Source organism: Hirundo rustica, chromosome 7 (assembly GCF_015227805.2).
Source record: "Hirundo rustica isolate bHirRus1 chromosome 7, bHirRus1.pri.v3, whole genome shotgun sequence".
In the NCBI taxonomy this organism is placed as follows: domain Eukaryota; kingdom Metazoa; phylum Chordata; class Aves; order Passeriformes; family Hirundinidae; genus Hirundo; species Hirundo rustica.
Window position 1 is genome coordinate 31,635,093 of NC_053456.1, and position 26,669 is coordinate 31,661,761.

Here is a 26,669-nt window from a genome sequence, read left to right on the forward strand (position 1 = left end):
ATTGTGTTCTTCTGCAGAGATTTTTCTCCTCTGAAAAAGTTCTTTGGAGGAACTGAGTGCCTGGAGGTCAGATATGGGTACCAGTATGGCAGTGCAAGCTTATGCCCACAGCATAAGGGAAGCTTCAGAGGGATCCACGCAAACTGGAAAATCTTGATGAGGAGGAATTACGCGACGTTTGAGAACTGCAGCCTTTGAGATGGGGACATTATTGAGTCTTTAAAAGAAAATTGAAGCGAGATAATGAAAACATCTTGAAATCTGTAAAGAGGCACACAGTCATTCAGTGTGCCTTCTGGGAAGGAAGCTGTTTATAAAACACCAGCTCATTCTGAAGGGAGATTTATTTTAGATGTTGAAATGTGTGTGAGCAATGAGGCATTGGAACAGGCTCTTGAGGGACACTGGATTCCCTGTTCCTGGGGCACTTAGGGAAGTGTTTTGTCCACAGTGACCGCTGTGGGCTCAGCCCAGCCTGAGGCAGAGCAGCTGTGGCTGCCTCCCAGCCAGGCTTTCTCATGGCTTCTGGGATACCACTCTGTTCCTGTGAGTGAGCAGACATGTGTACAGGCTTGGTGTGCATCCAAAATAGAAATAAATTCAGTAAAATCATCTTTGAAAGAGTGAGGCTCTTTGCTAAGGTACATTATTGAGTATGAATATAGGGGGTTTTTTTAGGTTTTTTTTGCCCACCATGTTCTAGATCCGAGGTTTGCAAATTGTAGGTGTAGGCTGTTTCAAAGTGAATGAGAAAAGATTTTAAAATGTGTTCAAAGAAGTGTGAGTATAAGGAACTATCTCTGTTAAGTGAAGTTTTAATCAACCGCTGCTAAATCTCTCCTCTTTTTTTCCCCATTGCTGCAAACCTTATCCAGTCCTACACCTTATCTTTGAAAGAGTATTCTGAAGCAAGAGTTGTTTTATTCCCAGGTTTATATCTGTTTGCAGGGCCTTACTGCAACAGGACCTGGGATGGCTGGTTGTGCTGGAGTGATGTTGCTGCCGGAACCGTGTCGGTGCAGCGTTGTCCTGACTACTTTCAGGATTTCAACCCATCAGGTATGAGTGATTGACTTCTACATCAATGTATTTCTGACTGAAATGAGAGTCTGGGGGTTTGATGTCTCTTGCTTGCCTCACTCAAGTCATTAATGCTCCAAGATTTCAGAAACTCAAGACCCATTACTTGCATTTTCCTTTTATGACATAGAAAACTGACAAGTTACTTCTTTTCTTTTCTGAACTGTGCCCTTGAGAGATTCTGTAAATTAGGGAGTAGGAAACGAAGTTAGAGCACACTTTCTTTTTCCTCTTAGAGATGAGCTTTTCTGACAGACAAGCAGAAATATGGCTTAGTCCTTTACCTCAGTTTTACAGTTGAAGTTGACCAAGAGTTTCTCCCACTTGGAATCACTTCCTGTTTCTGTGGGCTAAGCTTTGTGAGCATGTGGAAAATGTCGTGGATTTCTTTGTATTTCCCAGGGTCTTTTCATGCCTCTATTTGATGATAGAAATCATTGTGTTTCCAGCAATTTTCCAGTTTGGTTCTTGAGCAGTTTTGCTATTTATGTTTTCCTGCCTGTCCAATACTGATTTATAGGGGTAGGATGTTAGGCTTCAGTTTCCATTTCGGATGTTAAGCAAGCTATTTACATATTCTTGTCACTTCATCTGGTAGTTCTCTAACAGTTAGTTCAATGTATTTTGATACTTAATGGATTGGAGAGGGAAAACTATTTGTTTTCTTAAGGAAAATCGCATCATCGGTTGCCCTTGCCAAGCAAAAGCAACGGCCTCAAGTTTCTCAGAATTCATAGTAACAAGCAAAGTCTCTCTAGTCATATTAATAAAGCTGTCATTTCTTTGCCAGTCTTCATTAAATACTTGGCATCAGGAAAGAGAATTTCAGTGCTGACTGTTGTGTTTTTCTTTCACTTTTCTTCTTTTGTTTTTCATTCCGTCAACTTCGATTGCAGAAAAAGTTACGAAGATCTGCGATCCAAATGGGAATTGGTTTAGACACCCAGAAAGCAACAGGACGTGGACAAACTACACCCAGTGCAATATCTACACACATGAAAAAGTGAAGGTAGGAGAGGAATGAGTGCATGGTGCCCGTGTCACAAAATTGAACTGAGAATCTTTTCAAGTTTCCGAACTCAAAAGACAGCAGAGTTGATGCAACAAAGCTTTGAGCAGTTTTCTATACAACAATTCTATCAGATTTCTAGCACACATCAAGAGTTACCCTTGTGTCATCTTACAACCTATGTAAAGCTTTACCTGCTATCGTTTTATGTTCTCTCAAAAGTCGGTATATATAGCAAGCTGCAATTACTGTGTCCTGACTTGGAAGGATAAATTCAGGGGCTACAGAGAGTTGGCAGAATGTGAGCGTTTGGATGTGTTCTCCTAGTCTCCCTATGGAGCCCTAATAGTTGTGCTTTATTGTGAGAGTATAAGGTTCGACCTGACTTTGTGTGCCAAATGATAACCTTACGTTTAATGCAGAGAGGATTTTTTGCAAGACAGATTCCATGACTGAAAGAAAAGGTTTGTTACTTCCTGATAAAACTAATTAGTTAATTATTAGCTACAAGAATTAATGATAACATGAACAATTCATTCAGGAAGCACATGCTTTACTTAGGAGTTGTGTTAAGAGAGGAGTCAAGCCTCAGACAGCAATGCACCCAGTACAGGAACTTAAATAGCCAGATTTCTATAAATATTCAGAAAAAAAAAAACAATAGCAATGTATATTGGAAGCTTGGTGTTTTAACTGGTAAGAGGCAAATTTTAGTGATCACTTCAGTTAATCTGCTGTGTTCCCTATGGAGAGAGAGATTTTAGTAGGATGGTTTTTGGCAGGATTGTGGGCTTGTTCCATCATTACCTGAAATGGTTTTGGGTTGTTTTGGTTTTTGGTTTTTGTTTTTTTCCTTACTGGTGTTATAGTCACTTTGACTGCAAGAAGAGTCATATAAATATGTGCTTTATCATTAGTAGCTCTGTCTGAATCACTTGGCTTTGTTTTTTGTCTTGCAGACTGCTCTGAACTTATATTACTTGGCCATCATCGGACACGGTCTTTCAATTGCATCACTTCTGATTTCTCTTGGCATATTCTTTTATTTTAAGTAAGTATATTTAAATCCTTCATCAAATCCCAGTGGTTGCCACAATCCTGGTTTCAGTGCTTTGGAACACCAGCATGCAAATGAAATTAGATGGAGCAGGAAGGTGGAGAAAGCCAGTATATAGGTTTGCCATTGGACTTTAGATTGTAACAAAAATGGAGGTTTCTTTTCTCAGAAATCTAAAATAAAAAACCCGAAATCCAAAAACTGTAGAATATACTGAAAATAGGAAACGGGGAAAATGTTTATTCATTTGGGGTTCGTGGTGTGTGGATTTTTTTAGTGATAAATTACAGCATGGATACTAGGAATTGGACTCAATGATCCTTGTGGGTCTCTTCCAAGTCCGGATGTTCTGTGTTATGCCAAGCATCAACTGAACTAAAGAGCAAGTGGAAACCAAAATAGTGATGACATTTGATAGGTACAGTAACATTCCAACACTGTACTCACAAAATATGACAACTGTAAGGGAAGACTAAGAGCTACAGTAGAAATGGAAATAATAATAAAGATAAAATAGTGTACCGGCCTTTTAAAATTAATCTTATTACTTCATATTTGGTAACCTTGCTTTCTTTCCCTATGAAAGCCTCCTTTTCTTTTTCTTTTCCTTTAAGAACCTGCTCTGAGGCCTGGTGGAAAGGTGAACCCAGGAGGGTTGCCACATGAGCAGAGCTGAGAAAGACAAGTTGTTCCCTGTGCCAGCTACTGCCGTACCCAGTGTGGGCTGCCCTAGTCAGCCTGGTTTAATCATTTCATAAACACCTTCTCCTTGGCAGTGCACCTCTGCTCCTCACACTCACCTACCCCTGCCCCTGTGCCCTGCTGCCACGCTCCAGCTTCCATCTCCTCCTGGCGTTTGAATAGGAATAACAGATACACTGGCAGTGGATGCTGCTTTTCTCATGCTCTGGGCTTTGGTTAGGTGGAGGCAGCTGATAGCTGAGAAAAAGTTCTTTTTACTCCCATCTGGCTGAAAGCAGTGCTTCCACTTTAGCTGTGCATTATTTTCCCAGGCTTCCACAGCGTTTCTGCAAAACCCCAACAAATAGGAGTGTTTCAACTTTGTAGCCTTCCATTTGACATCCAGTATTCAAGATGACATTTCGGCTTTTTCTGGTCTTGTTTCATGAGGAAAACTCATATAATTGTCTTTCACTCAATTTATTTTTGTATGATCTGTAAAAACAGTTTCTCCTTTCCAAATTCTCTTTCCTTCCACAAACTCAATGTGTGAAATGGCTCTGAGTCTTTATAAGAACTTTGATTTTGATGAAAAAGGTTGGTACTGTTGCAATAAATGTCATAAAGTTTAGCAGACTAAATATCTAATGTGACAGGAAAAATGCTTTAACACAAGGGAAAAGAAAAAGATTTGGAGTAGGATCTGATTTTATAAGTTCTCAGAGTCAAGCATGACTTTTCTAGACCGTAATATGAAAACTAACGTAATTTCATCTTTGCTTGTGGCACTTGCTGCAAAAGCAGATGATCTGCTGTGCTGCCATCCCGTGTCAGGTTTGTCTAACCATCCAGGGATTTTCTTCTCTGGGAGCAGGATTATCCTTTCCTCAGAGAACCGCATGGAATGAATCCAGACCCACAAACCACATTTTCTAGACTGTGGTTAGATGTCGGAATATAAAAGGAAATTACAAAATTCAAAGGAAGCTAAAGAAAGTCCTCTGCAAGCTGTTCTCTTGGGATGTACAGTTCCTCTAAAGTATTTTTAGTAGCAGGAGGGTATTTAAGGACCTAGATTAATACCAGGATGTATTATGTATCGGCTAAGGCTTGATAATTATTCATAGCTTTAACAGGTGGACTTTTTTTTTTTTTTTTTTTCCCTATTGTGGGGGGTGCCTTTGAATTTGTCATTTCCAAAACATTTATTCTGTAACTTAACTGACAGTTGACAGACAACATCTGCTGGATTTCTTATCATTAGGATATCTTTAGATTTGACTAGAAATTTGGAACTTTTCCCCAAAGGAAATATCAACTGTTTGGGATTTGAATCATTTTTTAGGACTAAAATTTTTCTGCATTTTACCTTTGCTTTTTAAATTTTGTTTCTTCTTCAGAAAATTTTCTCCTTGGGAATACTTGTCGACTTGTTCCCCAAGTGCATTGGGGTTCTTGGTTTAACGGAATTAAATGGGTCATAAACTTGGAACTCTGAATGTCTCTGAAAACTCATCTGTCAGACATAAAATAACTTCTTGCAGTGTCTCTTCTTTCTCATTCTCTTACATACTTGCGGTCACACACGTGTTGCAAGTGTTAAAATAATTGTATGATTTTCATAAAGAACCAAAAATGAGGCAAGAGAATACTTAAAAAAGCAGTGATTTAGGATAAAGGGGAGCTACAGTTTGAAATATGCCCCCACCCCTCCCAACAAAAAACAGAGCCGCGCCAAAAAAAAAAACCCAAATAAAAAACCCCACCTGAAATGAAGGAGTTGTTGATGGAGTGTCATGTCAAATCCCATGACAGCATTCTCAGAGGAGAGCAGTGCTGTGTTAAGGAGAGAGTGGGCCAGGCACTGATTATTGGATTGTTATGGAGACAGGAGCTGCCTAAGTCACTCTGTTAATGTCATCTGAACAGATAATTCCCCTCAGGTGCACACGTGGATCTCACTGGGGGAGTTTTGCAGTACTGAAATGCCTTAAAAAATTAGAGCTCAAACCCACTTACGGGCTTTCAAAAATGTCACCCTTTTTCCTTTTGGAGAAATTAATTTTTCCCTAATTCCCAAGATATACAGGAGTCGAAAAAAGAAGGGAAATAGGTAATTTAGTAGGAAGTCTGTTTTTATTTTACTACACATGATTTAATTGAGGGGTTGGTCATTCAAATATACTTAGATCATAAATATGAGAATAAAGTGATAAAGGATATTATGTCATTAAGAAAAACAGTCAGAAAAAAAAGGATATAGGAAGGATAACAGAAGAGGGAGGGTGGGGAAGCTTAGGAAATATCTTTTTATTACGAAAAACAGTCTTAGTTTTTAAATGTCATCAGGCTTGCTTTCTGTTTCTTGTCCGGTGATCCTTTCAATCCTTTCATGCATGGGTGGAGGTGGGTGTGGATGGGTGTGTTTGAATATTCAACAGGAACAGCTGCGGGATGACCCGGGGAGATGGCCCCATTAGCTGTACGTGCTCTTCCTTGCCTGAGCCTTGAGTCTTAACAATAAGCAGACAGAATTCCAGAGTTTTTCAGGACTTGTTTACACAAAGCCCTTTGCTGGAGTCTAGTATTGTCTCTCTTTTCATATATAAACCATACAGGAAAAAACCAAAAAAAAACAAAAAACCCCACATTTTCAAAGAGTGTAGGACCCTGCATGTTATAATAATTAAAGTTTATCCATTTGGGGCATTAAAACAAGATTCAAATAAAATCTTAAAGAGCCTAATGGAATAGATTTTTTCCTCAGATTCATACACAACCCTGTTTTCCAAATTTTGGAGACTTTTCCTTTTGTATTTTCTTCAGCCAGATGATGCGTGGCAACCAAAGTTTCCTGTAGGTCCCAGTCAAATGGCAGCACTGGTTTCTAGAGGGGTGTCCTTCCCCTGTTTTTAGTGCCATGGGCTTGGACTGTCTCAGCGCTTGCACAGTGTGTGAGCTCAGTCCGGGGATCTGTGGGTGCTTTGTACATTGCCCTTGTGAGAGCTGCAGAGGATGCAGCCAAGACCTGCCCTATAGCCAGGCTTATGGGGCTGTCCTTTTCTTTCTTTGGGTCACCTTGATTGTTGTTTCATCTGTCAGCACTTTTCAATATACTCCTCCAGCCTTTGCGAAGATTCCATATCTGCGTTTCCCTGAAAAAATGGGAAGGTCTCCCTTCTACCCTCTCTAATTAAAAATGAATCACCGTTGTCCCTCCTTTATCTTTTCTTCCGGGCATGCTATTTGAAGAGGCCAGAAAACTTGATTTATTTATTTTTTCCCTTGGGTGACAGTTTAGACGTGTCCCCTGCCGGTCTTTTGAATGTGTTTCTGATTTCTCTCAGTGGCATGTGTGTAAGTGGTGGATTTTCTGGTTATTCCAAAGCGTTAATCAGCTGCTCTCCATCTCTCTGGCCATTAACTGGAGACAGGCAGGTGTGGGTGTAGAGCATGGACTCTGCAGCAGAGGCTTCAGTCGATGCTGTCTCTAAAGCACCCCAAGAGTTCACTGGGAAAACTTGAATGAGAAGCAGTCCCTCCTGTTGGAATACACTAAGTTATTCCTGCTTCCTCTAGAATGGCTGAAAACCAGAAAGTTGCTGCACCTAAATTCAGTATTGTTTGATATAGTTGATTCTCTGGGGTTGTTTTGTTTTGGTGGGTTTTTTTTTTTTTTTTTTTTTTTTTTTTAATTTTTATTTTAAGCCCTTCCAAAGATATTCTCTCTTTAATTTTATTGCAAGATTAAAAGTAAACTTAGAAATTAACACAATAAATGCAGTTCTTTAGGGATTTTATAATTATGTCCTGGAAATTGTTTATACCTTAGTTATACACAAAAGTCAGGGGGAGATTTGCATTATTTTGCTTATTTAGGTGTTTCTCTAGCTTTAGGCTAGAAGGAAGAAAAATCACAAGGATATGAGTAACAGGAATTACCCTCAAAAGATCTGAACAGATTTGGGTAAATGGGAACAGGGTAAGACAGCTTCAACAAGCACAGGTGTGGCAGGTAATTGGGAAATTCTTCATGTAATAACCAAAAAAAATCTAAATCTTCTGAAAATTATTATCAGCATTTTCCGCTGGCCACTATGAAGCAGGTCCTTCACTATAAACATTAGATCGAAATGTACTTGCTTTCTTCCATCTGGTGTATTAAATTTGCTCTGGAACTGAAGAAAGGGTTGATGTAAGACTTGTTAGTAAAATCAAGAGCTCTAGCATTTCAAAATGTCAAGAGTTGTCCCCAAGTACACATAGTTGTCCTCCCATGTACTCATTTGTTCTTGTTTCTCTTTTCTAGGAGCTTGAGTTGCCAGAGGATTACCCTGCATAAAAATCTGTTTTTCTCTTTTGTTTGCAACTCTGTTGTAACAATAATTTCACTGACAGCCATTGCCAACAACCAGGAGTTAGTCGCAACTAACCCAGTAAGTGGAAGTTTGTTTGCCAGCCTTGTTTGCGTGCGGGTGAACGGCCTGAGCAGCGCAGCGGCGGTGGGAGCTGCGCAGCTGCTGCAGTGCTGCATGCAGCGAGGTTCCAGCATTCCCGACGCCGTGTCCGTGTGACGCAGCGCAGCAGATGGCTCGCAGTGCCGGGGACGTTGCACATTCGAGGCTGTGAAATAGTGAAAGTGCTTTAAGGGACTGAGTTTACTGAGCGCCTCTTCCCAGCCCCACAGGGTCGCTTTTTGCCCTGGAACAACTGCAGGGAAGCCTGTTCTAGATGATGTCAGCGAGGCTGACAGCTGAATTCACCAAGGAAGGGCAGGGAAAAAGCTTTTGCAAGGTGTTTTGGATCTGTCTGCTAGTTTCTTACGGCTTTAACTTGGCCGTCCTCAGTTAAAACAAGAGTTTTGTTTTTTTTTTTTTGGAAACACAAGGGTCTAAATATGAAGTACATAAACAAATCCCTAGCTCTGGCTTTATAGTCATTTAGATATGGAAGCTAAATCTTAATTCTGTGGAAGTTAGCGTAAAACTCCAGAAGCTGAATTGAATAAAAAAGATCATTTCCTTTTCTCCTGTAGCAGCAGTCATAAGTGTGCTGGAAAACATACCTGAGAAAGCTGCTAATAATCATCATCAAGTGAGTTAGGTAGCAGAAAATGGTAAAACAATACTGGGGTTTGGTTTGTTTTAAGCCAAGTGGCAGAAATAGAGCAATCAAACAGGCAGCAATATTGGAAGGAGGGAAAAAAAGGATTCAGTGTGACCAAACCGAAGTTAGCTATTGCTCCTTGCTCACACCTCACATTTTAGACTTCCCCATGAATTATATTCTAGCATTTGAACTGTAGAATATATTTTGAATGAAGCTAAATGCAAATAAATGTCAGGCTCCTCCAGAACCTACTGCAAGCTCTCGGTCCCCAGGTGCAGTTATGAGTAGGTTAAAACTGGAAGTATTGTAAGCATTTTAAAAACATAAATTGTACTCTGGGGTAGTTTATGTTGTAAAACTGAGAGGGGATTACCCACAGCAAATTACATTTCTTGTGGGGTTACTATCAGATAATTTAAGGATTTGGAATAATTAAGTTTGGCAAGGTTTGCAATAAGGCAAAATATCATAACAGCATTCTACCATGCCTGAGGATTTCAGGATCGTCGTGTATGAATAATAAAAATCCAGACTCAGTTATCAGTTCTATGTCACCATAAAGTGCGGGATTGTAATGCCATAAAAATTCTATTTTAAAAAGTAAATAAATATGTAAATGTAGTGAAAAACAAAACAAACATGACCTCAAGTGGTATTTTTTTCCACTTTGCAAATAAAGCTCTGAGATTTCTGCAAATTAAAAATTCAAATTATACTCTGCTTTTTTTTTTTTTTTTTTTTTTCCCCTGCAGGTTAGCTGCAAAGTGTCACAATTCATCTACCTGTACCTCATGGGTTGCAACTACTTCTGGATGCTGTGCGAAGGCATTTACCTGCACACTCTGATTGTGGTGGCTGTTTTTGCTGAGAAGCAGCACTTGATGTGGTATTACCTTCTTGGCTGGGGTATGTGATTTCACCTTGTGTATTTTCAGGTCAATGCAGCCTCTTCCTCCTTCAAACGTCTCTACCTTTCCCTCTCTGAGCTGTAGCTTTGGGTGACGATGGCACACCGCCGATTCTTTGTCTGTAGTGTTTTAACAAGCTTAGAAATATTCATATAGGAAGTTGTGTATACCTCTGCCGAGAGAGAGATTATGCATTTCTGGAGTCAGGAAGTGACTCCTCCTTTGTATAGAGAAAATAGTCTCCTATTATAAAAAAGACCTTAAGAAGTAATTATTCATTGTTCCTCACCTCGAAGATGTTTATTCAGGAATGAATGTTTGTTTTCAGAGAAGTCTCGTCGTGCCTAGGGTGGAGGGTCAGAACTGAGTTAGAAATGGCTGAGGATTTATTTTTCCAGCAGTTCCATTTGACCTGTATTGTTCACTAAGCAAACACAGAATAGCTGTAACTGAAGATCTCAAGTAGTATCGGTATCAAAACTAACAAGGCAAGCCTGCTCTCTTCAGATAATGCACAAGGGCTTATTCACAGAGTGAAATTGAAGGCTCTGGCAGCCTCACTCTACTGGCACACTCAGCTCCAGTGTGTTGGTACCTGGGCCACTGTCCCACCGCAGGCACAGCTGAGGCATGCCTGGAAAGTCACAGGTGCTCAGCAGCTCCTGAAGACCAGGTACCACCAAAGTGTCAAGGGCCTCAGATTAATAATTTGCTAATTCTTTTTTAATTTTTTCATTTGGCTTGATTTCCTGAGTCTAATTTCAAAGTTGTTTTCTAAATACAGCAAGGTACTTTGTACTCGTACTGACCACTGGTCATGCCGTTAAAGCTGTGCTCATGTATGCAATCACCATTTTAATATTTCCTTCCTATTTAGTGTTACTGCAGATTGCAGCCTGAAAAGCATCTGTGTTAATGAAGATCACTCGTTACATTCTAAAAAGTGAAAAGTTGATTTGCCTTTCCTGTGTGTTGCCGTGGATTTCTTGGCAAGTCAGTGGGAATAAGGTTTCACACAGCCCTCAGAAAGAAGTCTAAGAAAAGAAACTTTAAATTGGTCTGTGTTAGTTTATTTCCTCTACAGGTATATCATTTGGGTGAGGTGAAAATACAGAAGATTCCTGCAAGATAGGCAATTTTACTTAGTTATTAACCAGGTTTTACTAATGAAGAAAATACTTGTTTTTTCTCCACAGGTTTTCCACTGATCCCTGCCTGCATACATGCCGTTGCAAGAAGTTTATATTATAATGACAAGTAAGTAGCTTCAGTTTGCAAAACTTTTATATTTTCTATAAGGTAAAAAATAAACCAAAGCTAATAAATGCCTTTTTTTTTTTTTTTTTCCTGATTGTTTTCTGTAGTTGTTGGATCAGCTCTGATACTCATCTGCTTTACATCATCCATGGCCCTATTTGTGCCGCTCTCTTGGTAAGCATTTTTCAAATAATATTTTGTTTTCTTGTTCAATTTCTGGCTGCTCTTGATGGGCTTACAATGGTAAGAGCCCTAATCTAACATTTAGAGGTCAACCTCACTTTTGTGTGTCTGAGGCACCTGCTGGGTTAAGCAGCACACTCACAGATACAAGAAGTCTTGGCCTTATTAAGGATCTGTGCATCTGGTCCTTTGAGAAACTCAGGGTTTGCAATGTTGATTATCCCACTCAAATGCTAGTGTAAAGGGAGGACTGACCCTTACCTGGAGTTGCTGGAGGCGAATCTAGAAGCCTCATTGTGTCACTGTGCTGTGGCCAAACAGCGCCCAGACTGTCTGAGATTCAGGGAGAGGGGGTTTGCCTGCCAGGGCTGACTGTGGGTGGGAATATGGGATGGAGAGAAACCAGAGCAGGCACTTTGTGAGAGAACCAGTGCAAATGGTTCTGCCAGTGCCCGTGACTGCCCTGTCCTAATTTAGCACTGTCTGCTTTGGCCTCTGGGGTGTTGTAGCTCCTCTGTTTCTGAAGTGCTCGTGAAATCTTAGAGCACGGTGTTCTCTCTGACACCCCAAGTTAATGCCAGCTCTATTCAGTGTTCACTACTAAATGAAATTGTAGATGAGTAACTGAGGACGTTGCTGCATAAGAATCAATCTTGTACGTCAGTTGCACTAGGACTGGATTTACCCTATGAAATTCAGTCAGTAGATTGTTGCTAAAAAGAAATAGGGGTGTACCTAACTATTTACATGGTGAACGTAATTAGCGTAGAAGCAATCCATATGTGATTAGCCCCCTGACTGTGTGTGACAGCCATTTGTTTTATTGTAACAGAAACCTGGAATTGATCTGGCCAATCTGCTGGGTCCATGGCTGCTGACTTTTCTCCTGCTTTTCAGTTCACAAAAGGAAGTTGATTAAGAATGAAAACCTTAAGTAACTTTATGGAAATAATTTCAATTTCTGATCTACAATTTTCTCTTCTGTTACCTTGTTAATGAATACCTGCGGAGGGCATTCCGTGCATAGAGTATTCTCTCAGAAGACCATAGTATAAATCCTGGGATTCTTGTGACTCCCTTTTTCATTCACAGTGAAATGAACTAGTGAACTTAAATTTTGAGGGCTGTAATGATACCATGACACACCTGAGCCCCTCTGTGTGGGCAGCCAGAGCAATGCCCATGAAGTTATTGAGAGCTGTGACCCTTGGGGTGTGAATTATTGCCGGTAATCTCTTGTGCTGTCCGGTCTGCTGTATCTGTTCATGTAAGGATCTGCTGTGCTCTAATCTGTAAACTTAAACCCAGTTCCAAATCTTTTCAATTTTTATTCTCTCTGCTTTACACAAAAGATAAAACCCTGTTTTCACAGAAAAGTATAGGGTTGGGGGTTTTTTTGTGGGGTGTTAATTCCACTGTTGTGGTGTCTCTTCACAGATATATCACTTAAGTAAAGCTCTTTCAAGCTGAACAATAATTTGTATTAGAATTTTCTTTAGATAGCAATGTAAAATTTTTTGTAAAAGCTACAAGACTCTACTATCTTCCATGGAGTGACCTCATTTTAGAATGTAAGGTCCTTTTTCCTCCTTCTAAGCAGTGGCCTCCACAAAATCACACTGTAAGTGGCCAAACTCCTGTGGGATTCAGACACTCTGGATCTGTCCCAAATGTGATCCAGTCTTGTTTCTATTCAAGGCCACATTCAGAATGTCCTTTGATTTTACTGGAGGCATAATAATCATCTCTGTGGGGCTGGTCTGGGCAGAGTCTTTGTCCATCCTCTTTGCAATTTACAACTTTATTCACCTTTGATATTCCTGTATTTTTCATGACCTGACCGAAAGTTTCTGTTTTTCTCTTGTATTTTTCTTGCCTCAGTACAATAAGTAAATTTATTTGAAAATCATGCAGGAATAACAGATTAAACTGCACATCTTGCCTATGATGTGAAAATACTTTAAAGGAGTTGCTTTCCTTTCTGGAAGAAAAAAAAAAAAAAAAAATTATTTTTTTTTTTAAATTCAGAAAAGACAAGGCAGGGCTAAAGATGTTAGATTAAATGCATGTGTTTAGGCTTTGTGAACAGAACCCTCATTTGCTTAAGCAGCTTGCTTGCCAGATACAATTTCCACACTTTACTAAGCATGACCTGCTTTAGTAGACATTTAAGCAACAACATTAAACTGCAAATTAGATAACGAGGGAGAAGACACTGTTTCTATTTGCAGGAGCAGATCTCAAAGAACGTGAAGGGGACTGTCAAGTGGGTGCCAGGGAGAATTGGCAGAAACCAATGGGAGTTTAACTCTTGTACATCACTGAAAATCCTACAATTACATAAAGTTAAAAACAACGCTGCTTTTATGGTCCCTGTTGTTACATAACTGTGGTCAGTTCTTCTGCCAAAGAAACAGGAGCAGACATAGGTTGCACTTTGATTGGAATTGTCTTCAATTGACCATTAAATTACAACTGTCTGCCTAAGCAATCACAATTAAAGAAACAGAGTGGGAATGGGACTGTAGAGGGTGATGTTAGTTTTCATGCCAGACAAATAATTGATCAAAATTGAGGGGGAAGGTAGGAGGAATTGATTTTTACTTCAGTGAAAGCAGAAGCGATTTCTGTGTAAACTTCAGATGTGCCAGTGCTCTTGTGGTTTTGTTTGTTTAGGTGCCACTGCATTATTTAGCTGTGCCACTGTTCATATAAATACTGTTAGAGGGTTGTTCCTTTCTCCCTGTAATAATGCTGTGTATTGGTGTTGCAGTCTGACAGACCATTACAGATGCCAGTTCTGAGTGAAGGTGTGCTAGAAAGAAGTTCAGCTGCTCCCTGCTTTGTCTTTCATCTCCTTGGATTTTAATGATTTTAAACTGAACTCGGTGCCAGGCTGAGGAGTTTGAAAATTGAATGCTCAGTTGTGTCCAAGCAGGCAAAGATATGGAGCTGCACAGCTGCATCAAAAGGCAGGCAATGGGTACCAACTCCTATCTAAGAATATCTGAGTGCCTTGAGTGGGAATTGTCTGTTTATATCATCCTAGGGAAGAACTGAAACAGAATTTAAACCTACAAGAATTACTATACTACTTAGTGCAAACTCAGCATGGAGAAAACTAGAAATATCAGGGACATGAGGAGAGTTTCATTCAAAAACTGCAGCCCTGTTGACTTAGGAACTTGGCTTCAGTTCACTGCCCCTCTCAAGCCAGAACCTGAATGCTCCTGAGTTTCTAGTAAAGGCACCAACACAGTTTTTTGGGATTTTTGGCTAGGATTGCCTTCTCTGTCTTTGTTTCTATTTTTGCTCAGTTGCCCTGTTCAATTTTCAGGTCACTGTGGGGCTGTTGCTATTTCACTCTGTGTTCATTGTGCAGATAGCACAACAGAGCTCCTTTGGGCTTTTCCCACCCATCACAATTTGATGATAGTATGCATGTGAGGAGTTCCACTGCCCTACTTTTGCTTAAATGTAAAAATCTGCTCAGCACCTTACTTAAAACCAGGACTGGTTTTCATCACTTTAATTAAAAGAATCAGTTCATCCTTATCTCGTTCTTATTTTCTGACAGAAGAGATATTCACTGAAAATTGGTGCTACATACTTGTACTGACACTCATTGTGTTCTACCCAACTCTGCCCTCTGCTCTCCCTCCTCCAGCTTTCTGTCTGCCCTTTTTGCTATTCACAATCTCTTCACACGCCTAATTTCGAGCATTTTGGTTTGGGTGGGTGAAACAAATAGAAAAACTCCGTGCATATTGTAAAATAAACAGCTCATTGGGTGCTGCTATTTATGCCTGACTGCTGCAACTTTCTTCTTCAGCTAGCACTTAAGGACAGTGTTATAGGAATTGGCCATACTACCAAAACGTGAGAGGGCCGAAAACTCAGGGTCTGAGACATGTTAATGTTGAACAAGTAGATTTGAGAAGGATTAAATTTAGAAATGGAGGAAGGACTCATTGTCTGCACGTACTATAGGAAGTTGGATAGGGATCTTGGGCTACATAAAATCTAAATAAATCCCCTGAGAAAGAATCAGAAGACCTTGGCTGTTTAAACAAAGCTTAAAGGTAGCTGGAGGCTTCCAGGAGAAATTTGTGCAGTAGTTTCCTATGTAAAACAACTTCCTGTTAGAATAATTTAAATAGCACGTAAGTAGAATATAAATAACATCCCATATCTGTAAAGGGCCATGTTGCTATAATAGCACACAGCTATTTGTCCTGAAAGCCTGAACTGACAGAAAGAATTCTGCTGGGGCTGTGGAGGCAGCGTGACACCCGTGGTCTGAAATGCCTTCCCTGCTTGCATTTGTGCCACAGGAAGACAGAACCTCCTCCTAGACCAGGAATTCTGAGGCCTTTTAGAAGGGAGTTGTCTGTCTGTCTGCCAGCTTCTTCCCCTACCCCCCTTTTGTGTCTAGTTGTGGCAAGGGCAGACAATCCTCTGGAAGCTGAGACGGGAGCAGAGCCCGTGTCTCTCCCTCCCATAGCGGCTCCCCAGAGCACCTCTGTCCTGTCTCTGTGCCTTGGATAAGGGGTGGGCTGGCTGAGCTCTCAGGGTCTCATCCACCTGCAGCTTCCACCAGGGGCTGCGTGGGAGATGTGGGGGGGGTGGGATCGTCCCTGGGGCTGCTGTTGCTCCGGTTACTCATCCTTGGGGGATGTGTGTGTGTATCCATGCCCATATCTGTGTGTGTGTATCCGTTTTGTGCTTGCTCACAATGATACTTTGGGATTTCTTTTCTGGTCAAACTGAAGGAACAGAGACAGAGCATTTCCAACAAAAAAAGCCTTAGTAACTATGGAAATAAACAAGTTCAGTAGTTGTTCAGTCTTGAACATCTTGTAGACAAGTTCACTCACAAGCAAGGGAATGACGTAGAGCACCATCTCAGTGCTTGCCCCATTGGAAGCTCTGCTGAAAGAATAAAAGATCCAACTATTGGCTACCATGATAATGCCAAATCCACTGTTTGTCTAGAGGAATATGCAGTTCCTTGTAGCAGCATTTTGCCTTTTTTTCTTATTATTGTTCTGATTTTTCTTTATAAATTTACCAAATTCATGTTGAAAAATTAAGAAGTGGCTTTTTGAAGAACCATATTTAAATACAAGGAGGGAAAAACATCATCCCCTCTCTTGACCAGCCAGAAAAGAATCAGTCATTCACCCGTGTACTGTTACTGACAGCAGAGAGGAAGGTCTGTGGGCTGTTACCACTTGCTTAGAGAGTTCAAGGAAGGGGTGTGGATACTGGAAGTTAGAGCCACATCTCAGTTACTTAAAGGTGTTTTCAAAGATGTTTATCTGGTAGCTCTTGTACAATCGCAGTGCTAGCCAAGCAGTGTGAGATTGTGCTGTCTGGTTTCCAGTCTCACAAATCCATGTGTGGGATTATTTCTCAGACCTCCTTCCCAGTGTCGTTTTTTTTTTTTCCGACAGGTGAACCTTTTCTTCCTGCTGAATATCGTTCGTGTTCTCATAACCAAGCTGAAAGACACCCACAAGGCTGAGTCCAACCTGTACATGAAAGCAGTGAGAGCCACCCTGATCCTCGTCCCGCTCCTTGGCATCGAGTTTGTGCTGTTCCCATGGCGACCCGAGGGCCGGATCGCTGAGGAGGTGTACGACTACGTGATGCACATCCTCATGCACTACCAGGTGGGAAGCAGCACGCAGCCCTTGTCACCTGTGCTCAGAGCAGCTGGCATGGCCATCAAAGAAAAGAGAAATGGTCGTGCTGTTTCAGTTCTTGAAGATCTTTGTCCAGCAGTCGTTGACTTCTCTAAATGCTGAATTTTCATTTAATCGCCTTCCAATTTTCAAAGGAATGAAACATCATAGCAGAAAGCCGGCCCCATATTTGTAGTGAGCTGTTTTTAGAAATTATTGATCATGTTTAGATTTGTCCTGCATTTTCTCTGCTATCTACATCTGAATTTTATCAGAAATCTTTAATTATCTCACACCTGAAATAGGCCATATGCATATTGAATGAATTATTGCAGAATTAAATTGATTAATTAATTATATGAATTAAAGCAGAATCTTTGTTTTTATTTTACAGGGTCTACTGGTGGCTACAATTTTCTGCTTCTTTAATGGCGAGGTAGTGTAACAACTTTTACTATTTGTATAGTAATTTTTCTTTTTATGTGTTTTTGTTTCAGCAATTAAGGAAGAGGTAATTTATTTGTTTTTTATTTTTATGTCTAAATTGAAAGCCAAAAATAAAGTGTCAGGATGCCGGGGCAGAGCTTGGAAAGGACTATGCCATCACTCATGGCACCATTAAGTGTGTTAGGACTGATTCTTGGGTGCTAAGCTAAACACATTGGTCTTGATTAAGAAATTGAAGAGAGTCGTCACTTTGCTATAAAGTCCATATAAATATCGTAACACTGAAAAGCAGTTCAACACCCTGAAGGTTTATTTGTCTGTGTTGGAAGCTGTACGGGATGTCATCCTGGAGAATCAGTGCTTGGTCCCTCTGTAGCAGGAATAGGACACACTGTGCATGTGTTGCTGGGCTGGGGTATGGCCGTACACCGCGGCAGGGGGCTGGAATTAGATGGTCACTAAGGTCTCTTCCTACCAAACTCCTTCTGTGAGTCTGGGATTGTTTTGTGACCCTTTCTGGGAAAATTTTAGGCTGAGGTTTGGAAAAGTGTTTTTTAGCACAAGCGAAAAGCGCCATTCCAACAGTCAGACTTTATCGGCTTGGTGTGCTTAGGGCAGGAATTTGTGTGGGTTAGAAGGGCAGGTTTAAGGTACCACAATCAGCCAGTTCCAAGAATAAAGCTTATTCTGACATCAGAGGATTGTGCCAGCTTTCAGCAATATTGATGCTGTTGAAGCTAACAAGCTTTGCTGTTATCTTGGATAGGCCAAGGTCCCTGGAGTGCACAGGGTGATTTTCATGTAGAAACTCATGCCCCAGGCTGTAGAGAGTACATTTCCAGAGGCTGTGTCAAAGTAGTAGGAAGGGTAAAATAATATATTGTTAGTGTTGCTCCTGCTTGCAAAAAAAAAAAAAAAAAAAAAAAAAATCCCAGCAACCCCAAAACAAATGAACCGAGCTACCCCCACCATAAAACTAACTGGTAATTTGCCAACACTTTTGGCAGAGGAACAATTACAATGCTATGTCATTCCTACACATCTGTTTGCTCATTTGTTCTACATTTAGTGTGGTTACAGTATAGGCTGTAAGTAGAAATGTGGGAGTAACCAGATGTTTTCCTAAGACTGAACCCTTAGGGTTTTTTATCAGATGTTCTAAAATTGTGCCAGTGTATTTCTATAGTGTTATTGGGCAGTAATTTTTGGCCAATGCTGGAATTGATTCGCGTAGATTGCCCTTCCTTCTCTTCCCAAATCCAAAGCTGACAGAATTGCCGTCAAACTACCATGAGCTTTGAAGGTTTATTTGTGTGTCTGTTGTGGGTCCCCCCACCCAAAAGCATGGGTCTCACTGATTTTGTGCCAAGGAGCCAGAAAAGATGAAGATAGGCTTTCTCTGAGTTCAGTGGGCCTTGATCTGATTTTACCATAGAGTCGATGCAGGTTCAAGTCCCTGCTCACACATTTGCTTCAAAGCAAGAACATGATTAAATGTTCTGGATCGGATCTGATTGCTTGCCCTCACTCTGCATCTCACGCACTCTTTCCCTTCTTCAGAGCAGAAAGCTCTGGATGCCTTCAGAATGCCATAGTATAGTTCAGAATTCCTTCTAGAAACAGGTATTTGGAAAACACCAGTTTGTTCTGCTCCAGTGGAAAATAAGGGAGGTGGACGGGAAAACCTTGAAATTTCTGCCATTTTTATGAAGCAACATTGTCCTCTGCTCTGTTCTCTCTTCATCTTTGTGCCTCTTCCAAGGCTGTTTTTAATTTTAAATTATGATTGATTTTGAAACCTATTCCTGTGTCTGTTAATATTTCATTGTTACAAATTATATTTTTTAACATATCTTCTTCTGCTGTGTAAGAAAAACCAAACCTGAGTCATCCCCTAAATTCACCATGGGCTCATCAGTGGTAAAAGATGAGCTCTTCCACAACTCCTACAAATGCTAGTAAGTGAATCACTGCTTGAATATCTACTGGCAGAATAGTGTTTAAATGTTAAATTAGGTATTTTAACATTTATTAATTTAGGAATTCAGTTTTTTCAATAGACCTTGACTTAGTTAGACATACATGTCGGTATTTGCTCTCTAGAGAGTGGAAATGTATGCTTTTTAAATCACTTTTGGGTTCAGTGCTTCAGTGACCACTATTTGCTTTCTTTTAATGATTTTCAGTACACTTTGTTCAGGAAGGGACTTAGTGCTTTATAAACAACTGTATCAGTAAGGAAATCCAAGGGGAGAATGTAGGTAGGGAAAAATATCAGCACAGAAAAAATGTGTTTCCTTTGTCTCCTAGAAGGTTCTGGCCCCAGCAAGTGGGTCTGCAGGCACTCGTCTGCTCCCCTGCAGTCACACCTGAAACCTGCCGCTATGGCTCAGCTGGGCTGCACAGGGGCTGCTTCTCATCCCCCTTCCCCGCAACACCTCCTGAGGGGTTACGGCAGGAGCAGCACCAGGCACTGCTGGCAGCACTTGGCTGAGCTGAGTCTGTGTTTCAAAGGTGATGCTGACCTTGGAACTGACACTTGGAGTGACAGTGGGGCAGACATTCCCAGTGGGTATTAGCAACTAAAAAATGCTACAAAGCCCTAATTTCTCTGTAAGTCTTAGCCTTTCCCAGGCTGTTACCGTACATTTTAATGTATTCTGCACCAAATATCAAGAGCCAAATCCTGTTCAAGCAAGACACTTCTGGCCAAGGAGTGAACAAAAGTGATGTGCTAGGATAGAACTTCAGTGAAGATAAATTAAGAAATGTAAGAAAAATAGTTGGTATGTGGTGCTGACTGTAGCCAAGGAACATCTCCAGTTCACTGAGCAGAGCAGCCAGGGATGGTCTGTCAAATCCAGTTCTTACAGGCACTGCAGCTGTTGGCCACAAACCTCCTCCAGACAGGGCGGATGTGCAAGCCCTTCAGCTCGGATCTTCGGTGGCAGGGCTTCCCCAAGGACACTCACATTCTGCTCGTGGGCCAGCAGCCACAAAGTAAGATGCTCTCAACACATCCCATTTTACAGCTTCAGCTGGACTAGCGTGGCTTTTGGGGTCATACAGGCTGTGGTCAGAGGAGAAGCTTGTCCCAGGTCTCTACTAAATCAGAAGATTCCTGTTGAAATTTCAACAGGTGTAGGTAATGACCTACATGATCTGTGTAAGCCTTGTGGTGTTTGCTTTTATTCTTTCATTTCACTGCTCCACAGAAATGTTGCCATGAGGATCATAGTCTCAGGTTATACAATCTCTTGTACAATAGATGAGATAGATGAGGATGTGTTGTGGTTTGGTTTGTTTTTTCTTCCTGGCTGGCTACTGAGCTGTTTAATTTGTCTGATATCCAACATCAAGCTACCAGTGCCAAAGGGCTGACTGGAAGGAGTCCTTTGTGCAAACTCATCAAATCCAGCCATTATTAAGTTACAAGGTGAGAAAGAAAGAAAAACTCTTCCAGCTGGAATCGGCATCTCTGTTAATGACTGAGAGAAACAATTATATTATTACAATATTTTTCATTCAATGGTTTCCTTAATATCCTTTCTTGTAAAACAAAGTTACAAAGTTCTACCCCTCCTGAGATGAATTTACAGCTCTGTGCCACTGCCCAAAGCTGGGGAGAAAGTGGTTAAAGTTCTATTCTCACTTTGTGGGCAGATGCACATATTGTTAATCACAGCGTAATTGAATTTTCCCACGTTCTTCTGTAAATGATTGGAAGGTTAGAGAAGACTGAAAGACATTTTAGGCATCAGTAGATGAAAGGATACAAGACCCTACAAGAACAGACAGACAGGAGGACAGAGATGCAGTCCTGATCCAGCAGTAATGGAGAGGCTTTGGGAAGAATGCCAGGAATACGTGGCTCAGTTAGAAATGCGCGGAGAGAGTGTGGGCACTGGGGCAGGCAGAGAGGAGATGCTGTTTGCCCCTACAGGAAACCCTTTCTATAGCTCTGTCCCTGGCATGGAGCAGGACTGCTTTTCCCTGGCAGCAGCCCCAAGACACTTGTCTTGCTGGGATGCTGGTGGCTCTTAGGAGCTGTGGAATCCTTTGGGTGTCCTTTAGGACTGGTTAACAAATGTTACTAAGCAAAAGTAAGATGAACAATTGTTACTGAAGGAACCAGGAGAAGTGTGGGAGAGGACTGCAGTGTGTAATTTGGCAAGCCTAGTTTATCTCCCTGCTCTGCCAAGAGACTTCTTTGACCTTGTTAAGCCATTTAGTTCCAGCTGCTGGCATTTTCTCCACCTCCAGCCTGTCTTGTCTGAAGTGAAAATTGCTCAATGTGTAATTTTTTGCATGTGTGTCTACATTCAAACTCTGAGCTTACTGAAGTAACTGACTCTGAAAGGAGACCGAATAGGACATAGCTTAGTGATGAACACAAATAGATTGATTCCAAAGTAAATTCCAAGCTTCTCTCTTGGAAAAGTTGGAATTTTGAATACACTTCTTGTCTTGGCTTTATGATAGATTACAGGAAATGAATTCAACCTGTGCAAAGACTTAAGGTTCTGTATTGGCTCTATTCTAAGGTTCTATGCAATGCATATAGTAATTAATCAATAACTTCCCATGCTGAAACAAGAACTCTGCCTTAAACTGAAGAAATACAGAATTTTTGATACGAAAAGTATTAAGATCTGAAACTCAAAAGTGTTAAGATAGTTGATTTCTCAGTGTTTGAAGATTTGTGTTTAGATGTTTAGAGTGGATTAGAAAGTTTTTATGAGCCGTAAGAGAGCAGTTCCTTTGCCCTGAAATGCTAATTTGTTATGTTAATTGGTTGAAACTTCTTTCCTTACATTCTGACATTTCCTTGTAAAGGATTTGAGAAATATGAAGTTTTCCTTTAAACAGAGGTTTCTGATACCAGACTGCAGGAAGTCTGAAAACTACATCCCTTCTCTTGTATTTATTTTTATTTTTCATGATTAAAGCCAGAGTAAAATTAGACAAAAGGAGCCATTGTGTGAGGGAAATGGAAATGGAAAGCAAACACAAACCCTGAAGACGTATGGAAAATCCTAAAAATATTTACCCACAGTATAAACAATTTACTGGGGAAGTCACTGTCCACTGGTTAGCAGTTAGGACTCCTTTCTCTACAAAGTTTGGCTGAAAAGGGAATTAAATATTCATGACCTGTAGGCAGGTTTTTTTACATAGAAAAATGTTTGGAAAAGCAGTAACAGGAGCTATTATTGTTAGCATTCCCACTTGGCACCTTCCCTGAAAGACTAACTCCATGTGAATTTCATGAATGTGACACTTCATCACTCCCCTCTGCTCAGGTGTTTAACCGTATTGGAGGGGAGGAAGGCCATGACAAACACCACGTCCTTTCAGTGGAGACATGTAAACCAATGGGGACTTCAGCTATTTTATCAGCTTTATTTTTAACTCTGGTAGAAATTCAGGAAATTGTCCTTCTAGTCATTTGCTTAAGGTATGGTCAGAAATTGGGAAAGACTGACCTGTGCCAAAATCATAGCAAATGTAAATTATGGTTTGTTGAGAGTAAATGAATTTACAGCTGCTGAGGATGTGGCCTTTTCATAACAAGGATGAACAGAAATTACCTTTTTCACCTCTGTTTCTGATCTGTCTACACTGGACTGAAGTTCACAGAGGAGGAAGCAGAAGATGCTGTGGCTGCTGTTCCTCCAGTAACCTGGGCTTTTTCTGAGCAGCTAGTAACTGTAAAATGTCCCACACCAAATTTGCTGGAAAATAATGCTTACCTGAACAATTCAGAACATCTCCGGTGCTAAATGGCACCACTGTGCCCCCCATGCGCCAAAAACTGAGCCGTCCCGCAGCGGTTTACAGGTATTTTATTTTGTCTCGGGGCGCAGGTGCAGGCCGTGCTGAGGAGGCACTGGAACCAGTACAAGATCCAGTTTGAGCACAGCTTCAGCCACTCGGACGCCATGCGCACGGCCTCCTACACCGTGTCCACCATCAGCGACGTGCAGGGCTACGGCTACGGCCACGACAGCGAGCACCTCAACGGCAAGGGCTACCACGACATGGACAGCGTGGCACTAAAGACTGACAAGCTCTACGGCTGAGGGGCTGCCCAGCTGGCATTCAGTGACTTCATGGCCAGAGCATCTCACCTGCCTAGGGGTATGGGATTCTCCTGAAGGATGCAAACTGAAGCAACGTGTTTCTCATAGGTGTGCATGTGTGCGTGTGTGTGTGTGTGTGTGTGTGTATATGCCCACGTGCATATATACGTATGTTTGTGTTTCTGTGTATCTGTACAGTTATGGACACCTGTACATATATATCTATATATGTATGTGCATTTATATAAGGATACAAACTTTGCCTCTTCAGTTTCTACTGTGTAGACAAAGTTGGCAAATTTTTGTACAAAGGGAATCAATGAAGGATTTCTTATTTCTTTGGAAGTTTGTATAAGACTGTGCTGTGTTGAAGCCACTTCATTTGCCTATAGAATCTTAGAGTGTAAATACCGTACTCTGTTGTCTTAATTCAACCTAAAATAGAGCAAAGCAAAATGGTTTAAGTAGGTGCAATAATAACAAGAAGTTTTCCAGGTTCTTTTTTTTGTCCAGCATTTTTTTGGCTGTCAAAAGAGCCTGACAGGTAGTCTGAGGTAACATTCAAAGGTAGATACTGCTGTTTTGGTTAAAGAGATTGATGTTTTGCTTTGGTCTGGCCAGTTTGTTTTCTTCCCACTGTTTTACACCAAGCACAGAGATACCACTTCCAGTGTGAGCCTTGATGTACTGCAATGTAATATCTTCTGTACTTCTGTACTGCAATGCAATATCTTGCAGCAAGATTTGAGTAATTTTATTTAAGCTGTTTCAGGATATTCAGAAGTGTCTCCTTCTCCTGAGTTGTATGGACGTTTCTTCTGGATTTAACAAAGAAAAGACTGATGAGACCTCACTGCCAGAGAGCAAAGGAGTAACCTGAGTCTCTGTAAGTCCCTCCAGACACTCATAGTAACTGCAGCTGGGGGAACATCACTGTGTGCTTAAGGAATTTACTCAACTGGAGAAGATCGTGTACAGAATTTGTTGTAGCATTGTTCTGATTTTACTCTTACGTATTTCCCTGGCCGTATGCTTGATAACGTGTTCCTTCATTCTTGGGGCAAATTTTTGGTTAATTCTGTGGCTGTTTTTGTTGTCTGAGATGAGCATGCAAGACTGAACACAGTGCACATATATACTACCTTTAAAGCCAGTATATGAGACTCAGAATAATCAAGCAGACTAATGTTAGTAATTCTCATTTTTTTTTTGAAAATCCAGTATTATAAAGGTTCAAAACTTTATGGATTGAGAATTTCAATATTATTTTGGATTGGTTGATTCTGAATCTCTGTCTCAATTAATTAACTAAGAACAGTACTTTATATGCTGTTTCTTTGGTTCTGCTCGTGCATAAAGGTCTCACTGAAAACTAGGAGGTTGTCCGGAACGTATGGAGAAATTGTATCTTCATAGAAATTTATATTTTTGTTAAATCTTTACACTTTAAAGAAATAGTAGTTTTGTTAGGCGAAATGAGAAAAATGCTCAAGAATGAGAGCATGAAACGAGGTGAGTTCACTGAAAATTAAAAATGTAAGAAAAAGTTTTATATATTTCATTTACAGATTAGTCTACTTGAACTGGGGAAAAAACAAAATTAGGCAGAAGAAAAAGTAGATACGTGTAACTCTGACAGACTGTTTTGCTAGTGCAAAAAAGTTTCTGGTGCATGTAGTCCAGTTAAAAAAAATGGAAGACAGTTCTTTCTGAGACCAGTTTGAAATAATTTTGCATACAAAATTCTTGTATACAAAACACCTTGACTTTGACATTAAAACATTTTTGTCAGTAGCTTTTCTCTATGTTTCATTAGTGTCTAGGTAATTTTTGGTGTTTATTACTTTGTGACTTCATAAGGTGTTAAATGCTTTGTACTTAGAAAACAGGAGGATGTGGCAAGTTCATGCCACTGGCACCTTTCTTTAGTTTTTTCTACAGTTCTTATGTCTGGAGTTTGAATATAGAAAGTGTTTTCTTAATGATTTAGTTTCACAATATAGAATCTCATCTAGGATGCACACATAAAGACTTCTCCTCTTCTGCAGGGCTTTGATGGGAGGGCTTTGAAGAATCTGTTGGATTGTGTAGTGTAGAGTTCACTACCTTATGAGAGCTGGCAATCAGAGGTCACAGTCTCTGAAATTTTAAGAGTGACAGTAACAATGTCTGCTACACCAGGACTAGAGGTTATTTACAACTCTGTTTGCTGATCTTTATAGTGTTACTTAAAATCTGTGCAATGTTCTGAAGACATCAGTGGTGCAGAAAACCTCTGCTCCGGGTGTAGCACCTTTACATTAGTGGGACCAGAGCACCAGCTGGTATAGATCTGTCTTGAGTTCCCTGTGCAGAATCTGCAGGTGCCCCTGAGACTCAAAGCCCTGACAGGTGTCTGTCCATTTTATCATGCTGGAAGCCATTTATGGCAGATTATTAGACAATTATTCCATGGTGCCTGGTGGAGTGTTGTAATTAACACATAGGTGTTGGTTTAGAGTGTGATACAGTATTAGACTTTAATTAGGCTTCACTCTCTGAGAGGCAGTTCAAATTTAACAGGCTATAGATTTTATCATTTAAAACATGTTTCTAATTGCTCTCTGTCCTCTGTTAGAGAAACTTGTCATGGTAATTTAGGAGGGAAAATGTTTTTATACAGAAATTATCCTACTTCTACGTGGACAATCACAGCTTCGTTCTAGGCACACACCCCATCTTCACTTTGGAAAGAAACACATCCAGCTTGATGTGCAAGAAAATCTCTCTGGCTGTGAAAGGTCACATGGTAGAGCAGAGCTATATTTCCCCTTTCCTGCTGAGGTTAGATAATCTGTTTTCTAATTTGCATTGGAAAATACCAATTCCTTATTTTGTTTTCCTACCTCACCTTTTTTTTTTTTTTTTTTTTTTTTTTTTTTTTTTTTTTTTTTTTTTTTTTTCCCAGTTTCTACATAGCTAAGAGAAGGGTCTGCCGCTTAAAATGTTTTTCTGTCACCATAAGTTAAAATCAAATCCTTGTGCTGATTTCTCATGGCTCTCTTCTGCTTTACAGAATGGTGTAGTCCATAGCTGTATTCTCTGGGCTGGAAGTAACCTCTTCTGGTGGGGCTGTGAGATTCCTTTGAACATGCAGATTATTATTTGCTTATTTCCTACTATTATTTA

The 26,669-nt window shown here is 40.5% G+C and overlaps 1 protein-coding gene across 1 annotated transcript in view; it reads left to right on the forward strand.

Moving 5' to 3' along the window:
* The window catches only part of CALCRL (calcitonin receptor like receptor), a 61,097-nt gene extending 34,682 nt beyond the window's left edge, over positions 1-26,415 (forward strand). The window contains exons 4-13 of the mRNA XM_040069907.2: positions 949-1,059; positions 1,977-2,089; positions 3,049-3,140; positions 8,137-8,263; positions 9,689-9,842; positions 11,041-11,101; positions 11,209-11,275; positions 16,741-16,959; positions 17,366-17,407; positions 23,286-26,415. Of these exons, the coding sequence (XP_039925841.1) occupies positions 949-1,059; positions 1,977-2,089; positions 3,049-3,140; positions 8,137-8,263; positions 9,689-9,842; positions 11,041-11,101; positions 11,209-11,275; positions 16,741-16,959; positions 17,366-17,407; positions 23,286-23,501 (1,202 nt within the window). The 3' untranslated portion in view covers positions 23,502-26,415. The remainder of the gene's footprint in view (positions 1-948; positions 1,060-1,976; positions 2,090-3,048; positions 3,141-8,136; positions 8,264-9,688; positions 9,843-11,040; positions 11,102-11,208; positions 11,276-16,740; positions 16,960-17,365; positions 17,408-23,285) is intronic.
* The last annotated feature ends 254 nt before the right edge of the window (positions 26,416-26,669 follow it).